The sequence below is a fragment of the Pecten maximus genome, chromosome 4 (assembly GCF_902652985.1).
Source record: "Pecten maximus chromosome 4, xPecMax1.1, whole genome shotgun sequence".
In the NCBI taxonomy this organism is placed as follows: domain Eukaryota; kingdom Metazoa; phylum Mollusca; class Bivalvia; order Pectinida; family Pectinidae; genus Pecten; species Pecten maximus.
The window spans coordinates 22,849,929-22,861,032 of NC_047018.1; the positions used below are offsets into that span (position 1 = coordinate 22,849,929).

At 37.0% G+C, this 11,104-nt stretch overlaps 1 protein-coding gene across 7 annotated transcripts in view; it reads left to right on the forward strand.

The window, feature by feature from the left end:
• LOC117325539 (myelin transcription factor 1-like) overlaps nt 1–8,685 on the forward strand; it is a 52,485-nt gene extending 43,800 nt beyond the window's left edge. For 6 of the 7 annotated variants that reach the window (XM_033881834.1, XM_033881837.1, XM_033881838.1 and 3 more), the window contains 3 exons: nt 1,018–1,128; nt 1,547–1,707; nt 2,305–3,179. In XM_033881834.1, coding sequence (XP_033737725.1) covers nt 1,018–1,128; nt 1,547–1,707; nt 2,305–2,690 — 658 coding nt within the window. In that variant the 3' untranslated portion in view covers nt 2,691–3,179. Of the gene's footprint in view, nt 1–1,017; nt 1,129–1,546; nt 1,708–2,304; nt 3,180–3,374 lie in introns of those variants that run through there. The other variant, XR_004532281.1, reaches the window with a different exon arrangement.
• The last annotated feature ends 2,419 nt before the right edge of the window (nt 8,686–11,104 follow it).

The window sequence follows — 11,104 nt, forward strand, 5'->3', positions numbered from 1 at the left end:
AAATATATGTTATATTAGACAGGAAAACATTCAATATGCTCTATGTATTTCATTCAAGCAGAACTGCAAGACACAGTAATATTGAATAAACAGCATAAATAATTGCAACAAAATAATGATTTAAATTGATATGTAAACTGTGTGGTTCCTTATAGACAGGAATAGATATGTAAATTGGGTGGTGGTTCCTTATAGAGAGGAGCAGATATTTAAATTGTGTGTGATCCCCTATAGATAGGAATAGATATGTAAATTGGGTGATGGTTCCCTACAAACAACAATTAATATGTAAATTTGTGTAGTCCCCTGTAGACAGAAAATTGATATGTAAATTGTGAGATTCCCTGTAGACAGGAATAGATTTGTGAGTTGAGAGATTCCCTATTGACAGGAATTGATTTGTGAATATAGAGATTCCCTTTAGAAAGGATTTGATTTGTGAGTTGAGAGATTCCCTATAGAAAGGATTTGATTTGTGAGTTGAGAGATTCCCTATTGACAGAATTTGATTTGTGAGTTGAGAGATTTCCTATTGACAGGATTTGATTTGTGAGTATAGAGATTTCCTATTGACAGGATTTGATTTGTGAGTTGAGAGATTCCCTATTGACAGGATTTGATTTGTGAGTTGAGAGATTCCCTATAGACACGATTTGATTTGTGAGTATAGAGATTCCCTATTGACAGGATTTGATTTGTGAGTTGAGAGATTTCCTATTGACAGGATTTGATTTGTGAGTTGGGAGATTCCCTATTGACAGGAATTGATTTGTGAGTTGAGAGATTTCCTATTGACAGGATTTGATTTGTGAGTTGAGAGATTCCCTATTGACAGGAATTGATTTGTGAGTATAGAGATTCCCTATAGAAAGGATTTGATTTGTGAGTATAGAGATTCCCTATAGACAGGATTTGATTTGTGAATTGAGAGATTCCCTATTGACAGAAATTGATTGGTGAATTGTGTGTTGTTCCCTTTAAAGAGGAGATGAAATTAAAGTGCATTTTGTTCCACAGTGCCTCTGGGTGCCCCCTTGCCAACAAACACAAACTACAGAGACAGCTGTTGGCCAGCTTGGATGGCCAAGATCCCGAGTTAGCCAAGTCACTCAAAATGGATGGTGTTGTGTAAGATATATTATTTGATACGGATTGCTAACTGCTCAGTGACATTTCATACCAAAAACAATTTTATTTAAATTAAATGGTTTGATTAAATGTTCAGATGAATGTTACACAAAAAATTATGAAACTTTGAAAGCTTATGATGGCACATTTCAAAAGTTCACGAAAATCGATGTCGGACAGAAAACAAAATTATAAAAATGGTACACAAGAATGGATATCACATTTCGATACATTTTGAAAGTACACATCAAGAATTAATGATATATTATATTTTTTAAAAGAAAGTAGCTTGATGAGTGTAAAGTGTAAAATAATACCTACCACAGTAACAGCCTCCAAATGTGATGTGAGGGATATTTTCAGACATTATCTATAAAGTTGTACCATGATCTGAGGTGACATTTACATGTGATTTTAGGTGCCCCACCCCTGGATGTGATGGATCTGGACATGCTAACGGTAGCTTCCTGTCCCATCGCAGTCTTTCTGGCTGTCCCAGAGCCACCCAAGCAATGAAAAAAGCCAAACTTAGTCCAGCAGAGCTAACCACCCTCCATATGAAACTCCAGAATGGGGAAGGTATACATATTGTAGTAAAAATGAGTTACGGTGTTGTGAGTTAGACGATTGCTATACACAGATGAAGCAGTACAGTCAAATATTACACCTGTTTTGATATCTTTTCCAAGCCACAACTAGAAAGGTTAAATGATTTGTAGACAGTTAATATGAATCACATACAGGTAATATGAGCTCTAGATATGTGTTTCAAGTCCCAAACAGATAGTGTAAATTCACAGCACCTGTATAAAAAAGGCATCACCTGTGATCCTGTCAAATGTTAATAAAGTAAAATCTAAAGCACAAAATTGTTAAGTGATGATGTGTTTGGTAAACATCCAAGTGGTGTGAATGCTGTGTTGTTTCCAGAATCAAAAGTTGAAGATATGAAAGGTACAAAAATGTAAAAATCACATTACCTGGTATATAGATGCCTACCAATAAGTAAACTAAACAATGATGTAGATCCTTTCATCTCATAGATTAATATTTGTAAGTGAAACGTCACTTCAATGGTTCTCTACATATGCCTGTAGTCACCGACTCTTAAATAGATCTCCAGTTACTTTGCATCACTGAAGGCTCTTAATATTATGTTCTGTACTTCCTCTACAGATTTAGAGGATGATGAAGAATTTCAGCAGATGGACGAGGAAATATCAGAACTGCGGACCTCTAATATGGCTATTGAGTCAACAGTGATCAAATTGAGATCAGAGGTGTCGAGTCTTGAGAACCAGGTTCATCAGGAGGAGAAAGAAAATTCAGCCATTGCTCAGCAGAATGAAAATCTACAAACCTACCTCAACACACTGAAGAAAGAAATTCTAGGGGTGCTAGCTAGTCGGAATATACCGCATCTCAACCCAAGCTTAGTTAATGAGGACAATCTAGAGGCGTGCATCAGTCAGCTACAGAGCATATATGCCAGCCGCTCAGGGGATAGCAGTGTATTTTATAACACTGTTAACATTGCTGTCTCAGAAATACAGGTGGCTTAGTCTATAACAATGTCAACATTGATGTCTCAGAAACAGGTTACACAGTCTATAACACTGTCAACATTGATGTCTCAGAAACACAGGTTACACAGTCTATAACAATGTCAACATTGATGTCTCAGAAACACAGGTTACACAGTCTATAACAATGTCAACATTGATGTCTCAGAAACACAGGTTACACAGTCTATAACACTGTCAACATTGATGTCTCAGAAACAGGTTACACAGTCTATAACACTGTCAACATTGATGTCTCAGAAACAGGTTACACAGTCTATAACAATGTCAACATTGATGTCTGAGAAACACAGGTTACACAGTCTATAACACTGTCAACATTGATGTCTCAGAAACAGGTTACACAGTCTATAACACTGTCAACATTGATGTCTCAGAAACACAGGTTACACAGTCTATAACACTGTCAACATTGATGTCTCAGAAACACAGGTTACACCGTCTATAACACTGTCAACATTGATGTCTGAGAAACAGGTTACACAGTATATAACACTGTCAACATTGACGTCTCAGAAACAGGTTACACAGTCTATAACAATGTCAACATTGATGTCTCAGAAACACAGGTTACACAGTCAATAACACTGTCAACATTGATGTCTCATAAACAGGTTACACAGTCAATAACACTGTCAACATTGATGTCTCAGAAGTACAGAGGTTACACGGTCTATAACACTGTCAACATTGATGTCTCAGAAACAGGTTACACAGTCTATAACACTGTCAACATTGATGTCTCAGAAACAGGTTACACAGTCTATAACACTGTCAACATTGATGTCTCAGAAATACAGGTTACACGGTCTATAACACTGTCAACATTGATGTCTCAGAAACACAGGTTACACAGTCTATAACACTGTCAACATGGATGTCTCAGAAACAGGTTACACCGTCTATAACAATGTCAACATTGCTGTCTCAGAAACAGGTTACACAGTCTATAACACTGTCAACATTGATGTCTCAGAAACAGGTTACACCGTCTATAACAATGTCAACATTGATGTCTCTGAAACAGGTTACACCGTCTATAACAATGTCAACATTGATGTCTCAGAAACACAGGTTACACAGTCTATAACACTGTCAACATTGATGTCTCAGAAACACAGATTACACAGTCTATAACACTGTCAACATTGATGTCTCAGAAACACCGGTTACACCGTCTATAACAATGTCAACATTGATGTCCCAGAAACAGCGGTTACACTGTCTATAACACTGTCAACATTGATGTCTCATGAAAAGGTTACACAGTCTATAACACTGTTAACATTGATGTCTCAGAAACACAGGTTACACTGTCTATAACAATGTCAACATTGATGTTGTCTCAGAAACACAGGTTACACAGTCTATAACACTGTCAACATTGATGTCTCAGAAACACAGGTTACACAGTCTATAACACTGTCAACATTGATGTCTCAGAAACACAGGTTACACGGTCTATAACACTGTCAACATTGATGTCTCAGAAACACAGGTTACACAGTCTATAACACTGTCAACATTGATGTCTCAGAAACACAGGTTACACAGTCTATAACAATGTCAACATTGATGTCTCAGAAACACAGGTTACACAGTCTATAACACTGTCAACATTGATGTTTAAAAAATACAAATGGCTTCCTCCTCTCATATTTTCAACACACTGTCAACATTGCTTCACAGTGACTTTGATTTGTGACTTGTACAAGTAAATTCTTGGTTATCTAGCCATACCAGAAATACTGCTCTGAGCTTGAGTACCCTATCTTTAAGTTAGGATTCAGTAGTATTCTAGAAAATATAGTCTTTAAGGCAAGATCACCTATAGCTCTGAGAAATATAGCCTGTAATGTAAGATCATGTATTTTCTCAGAAATAAAGTCTTCAAAGTTGTCACAGGAACAATATAGCTAAGCCTGTTTCACCACATGGTTTTAGAATAGGTCACAAATAGATGGCAGTGTTTGATGACAAAGTGAGAAAGTAGCATAAGGAGTATGAAGTAAGATAAAACACTGACAATATATTCAAGATTCTTTCAGTACCTCATCAGTAAGTGCTGACATTCCACCATTCACCCATGTCCACTTAAATTATTATCAATTTATAAATGGCAGATGAAAAGAGTACAGTCAGATATGTAAGAGGTTTGTTGATTTATAACTACATTGTTAACTTGATTGTACAGAATACATTGATAGTGGTGCTTCATCATAATGATGATTTTGTGATACCTTTCTCGCCATTCAGGCCAACTGTAGTAAAGGGACATAACTCAAGTACATTTGTCGTTGTGATCAAGGGAGATAACCCATAATTCTGGTCATGCTACATGTATATGACAGCTTCATTCATATTGTTAATCTTTTCATTTGATCCATACATCTGCACATTCACCTCAAAACTTAGATAACATCTCGAGAACCTATGTCATAACTCTTACCAGGTAACAAATGGTCACAAGTCCACAATAATCCTCTCTTTTTCACATTTATCATCCTCAAAAGCAAATATTCTGACTATCTCACACACTGTCTTAAGAAATATCTCAACCATCATTCATATAAATCTGAAGGTGCAATTTATGATTTTTTTTTGTTATTTACTTATTTATTTACTTTGATGGACGTCAAAAGAAGGCACATCCTGATCATGTTTTTTCTCTCTTTTTGAAGTTGGTGACTGTTCTATTTTAGGTCTATTTATTATTGTATTGTCTTATTTATTAGGTGTTGTGTTCTTGTTGTTGTTATTTATATTCCACACATATCAATGATAGTAAAAATAGATACTTTTATTTAGTCAATTTTATGATAAACATATGTGCTTTCAACTGGTTTCCTTGTAGTATTGTTAGATAGTGAATATGATTTACTGCTTGCTATAATTTTACCGGACATGTCAATTTTTCAAAATCAAGGGAGGCAGATTGTTCAACATTTGAAAGGGGTCAATCAAATAATAATTTTTACGTTGTGCATAAATTCTCAGATCAACCTCTTAACAAATAACAGCGTCAAAGTTGTATAATCTTAGTTGACCTAAGGTTAGCCTTTGAATGATCTTGAGATAAGCCTTGATATTGATATTGACCTTGAGCTTAATATTGACCTTGACAATGTCTACCATTATTGATTTTGTTTGATTTAGCTTGTTAATGTTTTAGTTGTATGGGATAATTTATTCGGTTACTGATGTAGCCTGTCAGCCCTTTTGCTGTGTATTTTCGCCTTAGTTTGGTGTTTTACATTTTCATATCATTTGTATTATTGTATGTGTGTACTTGCCACCTGTTACCTTATCAATGTAAGACTGGTGGAATTGTTTAAAAGTTTGTGGTGAAATGAGAAGTATCTTTCCAACCAAATTGATGTTTCTTTTACAGAATATTCCTCTTGAGGTTAAAAAACATTAATTTAAGTTTTAAAACTCCCACTTCATTACAGATGTTACCTCAATGAATCCAAATAATTCCTTATTTGTTAGGGCAGGGTTAGCCCAAATCATTCCTTTGTTATAGCAGGGTTAGCCCAAATTATTCCTTTGTTATAGCAGGGTTAGCTCAAATCATTCCTTTGTTATAGCAGGGTTAGCCCAAATCATTCCTTTGTTATAGCAGGGTTAGTCCAAATCATTCCTTTGTTATAGCAGGGTTAGCCCAAATCATTCCTTCTTTGTTATAGCAGGGTTAGCCCAAATCATTCCTTTGTTATAGCAGGGTTAGCCCAAATCATTCCTTTGTTAGAACAGGGTTAGCCCAAATTATTCCTTTGTTAGAACAGGGTTAGCCCAAATTATTCCTTTGTTATAGCAGGGTTAGCCCAAATCATTCCTTTGTTAGAACAGGGTTAGCCCAAATCATTCCTTTGTTATAGCAGGGTTACCCCAAATCATTTCTTCTTTGTTATAGCAGGGATAGTCCATTTTTGTTATAGCAGAGTTTATCACATGGGCAAACCAAAGTGAGCTTTATGTGGTGGCCTGTTTCAGGTCCATCATTCAATTTTCTTTTAAAACAGGCTTCTAATCCAGAAGATAAGATGACTCCACGTTGTATGAAATAATAAGTTTTGGGGAAGCGGCTGATAATGAGCTTTGCATAAACAAATGGTACAAATATGCATATAAATGAAGTTTCATCATCAATAGTCTTGGTGGTATAAGCTATATCCAATGTTATAAAACGGTAAACCTCCGATTAATTCGAACACGCGGATAGTTCAAACACACATTTTTTTCTAGAAAAACAATAATTTTTTAGCTATAGTAATAGTTTGAACTCTGGCTGTTTATAACTGACACCATTTCGGATAGTCAAATGAAGAACGTAAAGTAAGATTTTTTCCCGGCAAACTCCATTGAAAGCTCGCGACGCGAACTAACCGGAGGTTTACTGTAAGATTATTTTGATAAATTTCTCCATGAAGATCTTGCACTAAATCTTTATTGTGTGAGCTACACATTCTGTGTATTGATTTCTGCCGTATTTATTATGGAATTGCATATTCATCCATGTGCTAAATCTCTTAAAATGTGACAATGCACTTTGAGTGTGCCAAAATGAGTATACATATGTCTAAAAGTTACACAGAAGGCCTACATTTTCATGTTCTTATTCTCCTATTCTAACCAAAGTGTTTCATGACCTTGACAAGAATATATTTTCAAACTAAATAAATATCTATAATGTCCACCCTGGAATCCTGATAAGTGAAACTTTTCACAGGTAATTATTATGGAGTCAATTCTGGTAAAAATTTAATAGGGCAAGTGATACTTGCATTGTGGGACTCTTGTTAAACGGGCTGAGTTGCAAACATTCCACTTTATTAACAGTATTCTGCAATGTTTTATAATGTTTCTGTATTTAAGTTTTTACCCCAAGAAAAAATTTGTTCACTGTTACTTTGGAATCATCTTTGAAAACTTTTCCATAACATTATACACGTTTCTTAATGCATGGAACTAACATGTGAAGGACAATTGTACATACAGTATTCATATGATATAAAGATTCCCGCCATGTTTTTCAAATTGAAAATTTTACATACCTCAGAATTGAAAGACTTATTTTTGGTATGTAAGAAAAATGTATGATTAATCTTTTCATAAATATCAAAAAATCATTTACATTATCCTATTCAATCATAAAAATCGAAATTGTTTAATTTTTTCATCAAATAATTCTGAGACTTGTATGATAGTTTTGTATTAGTGTAAATTGCCACTAAAACTGCTGTTCCAAGTGAACTACATTATGTCTGGTATAGTAGGTCAGTTGTGTGGTGCAAACTGAGCTGGTCCCTTTCTAGAAGCCTTACAAACTTGCCTTAAATTTTGATACTGACCTTGTAGATATTGATCACTGAAGGCCAAAGCAATTTTCCAGATTTCCCTTATTGTCATTTCCTTTTTAAAATGATCACAGCAAATCTACTGAGCAAAAACATAGCGTGTTGTTAAAACTTGAGCCAGAATAAACAATAAGTGTTACCAGTAGTTCCATCCAGTCCATGTTTTATTCATTGTCATTTCATCTCCCAAGTATAGTGTGTACAGTTCCCTTTAAATTATAAGTCAAACATGTGGGTATTCAAACATGAATACATATGTATATACACACACCATTTTGAAATGTGTAAAATACATATATGGTCATCACATCAAGATGGCTGGATAATTTATGTTATTTATTTATAAATCCACATGTTTTAGATGAAGATTAAATGTGTAAATGAGTGAAAGTTGCTTCATATATATTTATTGTAAATAGTATTTGCTCCCAGCGACGACTGTTACGAGATATAAGTTATAGGAGAGTGATCAATGTGTGCTGCAGTTGTCTCCCCTTGCTAAGGCTTTGTAACTTAGCATGCCTCAGATATGTTCTTGTAAACCAGGTAAACAGTGTTGTGTCAGAAATGTGCAATATTTTATATAATTGTAATAAATGCTTTACATTTTCAAAGGTGTTGTTTTTCGCTGATTGACTGGGATTGTGATTGTATGAACGGGAACCAACATAACTTCAACCTTTGTATACTTGGTACTGAATGGAAAGTCAAACTGAAATTTGTATCCAAAGAATGGGAATAACGTTACTTTATAATGGCTCTGTCTTCCAATTTCTTGCATCACAAACATTTGAACCATTTTCCCCTTTATGGTGACCTGGATATCATTATGTGTACAGCCTAGTACACACAACTTATTCTCTTAGTGACCTTGACCTTTGTTTCATTGTCATCCAAGTTGGATTTCTTGTTCTGTCCTGCTGTATGGTGCTGTCTCATAATGAAGATGTAGAGTAGTAATGTCTCATATATTCGTTAAAACCATACACTTCATTGCAAACTTATCTATACATTATGTAATTGCAGAGAAGACAAGTATAATTTCAGATTTTCAGAGGATTGATAATTGTGAAATTTCATAAATAAGTTCCCCCTAGTCCCTAGTTGTACGTGCTTAATTTTGGGACTGATCATAGCTCAAGATGGCCGACAGGCAGCCATTTTGATTTTAACAGTTGAAGTTTTTTATTGCAATTTCTCGGGGAGATTTCTTCATTTAAATTCCTTTCATTAGTTGAAGTTTGATAACCCTATTTCAAAGAGTTCTTGAAGGATCTTTTTCGTGTGTAATATGAGTTCCTCTTGTTTTCAAATGAGTTCTTGGAAGAAAAGAATAGCAGTCTTGCAGATATCCAATAAAGGTCATTCAGTGGTGGGTGCCAAGATCCCTCAGTGATCTCTTGTTAGCTGTTCTATTGACAGGTTTTAATCACAAAATGTAACCATTTCAAAAAGTGAACATGAACACCTAAAGCAAAGAAGAACCAGCTACAAATACACTAGAAATTGTGACGAGGAGTTAAGAGATGAATGGAAAGACTAGGAATTAAGAGATGGACAGGGTGACAACAAGGACTTAAGGGATATGGACCGAGTGACAACAGGGACGTAAGGGATATGGACCGAGTGACAACAGGGACGTAAGGGATATGGACAGAGTGACAACAAGGACGTAAGGGATATGGACAGAGTGACAACAAGGACGTAAGGGATATGGACCGAGTGACAACAGGGAGTTAAAGGATATGGACCGAGTGACAACAGGGAGTTAAAGGATATGGACCGAGTGACAACAGGGAGTTAAGGGATATGGACAGAGTGACAACAGGGAGTTGAGGGATATGGACCGAGTGACAACAGGGAGTTAAGGGATGGACCGAGTGACAACACGGACGTAAGGGATGGACAGGGTGACAACAGGGAGTTAAGGGATATGGACCGAGTGACAACAGGGAGTTAAGGGATATGGACAGAGTGACAACAGGGAGTTGAGGGATATGGACAGAGTGACAACAGGGAGTTAAGGGATATGGACAGGGTGACAACAGGGAGTTGAGGGATATGGACAGAGTGACAACAGGGAGTTAAGGGATATGTACCGAGTGACAACAGGGAGTTAAGGGATGGACCGAGTGACAACAGGGAGTTAAGGGATGGACCGAGTGACAACAGGGAGTTAAGGGATATGGACAGGGTGACAACAGGGAGTTGAGGGATATGGACAGAGTGACAACAGGGAGTTAAGGGATATGTACCGAGTGACAACAGGGAGTTAAGGGATGGACAGGGTGACAACAGGGACGTAAGGGATATGGACCGAGTGACAACAAGGACGTAAGGGATATGGACCGAGTGACAACAGGGACGTAAGGGATATGGACAGTGACAACAAGGACGTAAGGGATATGGACAGAGTGACAACAAGGACGTAAGGGATATGGACCGAGTGACAACAGGGAGTTAAGGGATATGGACCGAGTGACAACAGGGAGTTAAGGGATATGGACAGAGTGACAACAAGGACGTAAAGGATATGGACCGAGTGACAACAAGGACGTAAGGGATATGGACCGAGTGACAACAGGGAGTTAAGGGATATGGACCGAGTGACAACAGGGAGTTAAGGGATATGGACAAAGTGACAACAAGGACGAATGGGATATGGACAAAGTGACAACAAGGACGTAAGGGATATGGACCGAGTGACAACAAGGACGTAAGGGATATGGACAGGGTGACAACAAGGAGTTAAGGGATGGACCGAGTGACAACAGGGAGTTAAGGGATGGACCGAGTGACAACAGGGAGTTAAGGGATATGGACAGAGTGACAACAGGGAGTTAAGGGATATGTACCGAGTGACAACAGGGAGTTGAGGGATATGGACCGAGTGACAACAGGGAGTTAAGGGATATGGACAGAGTGACAACAGGGACGTAAGGGATATGGACCGAGTGACAACAGGGACGTAAGGGATATGGACAGAGTGACAACAAGGACGTAAGGGATATGGACAGAGTGACAACAAGGACG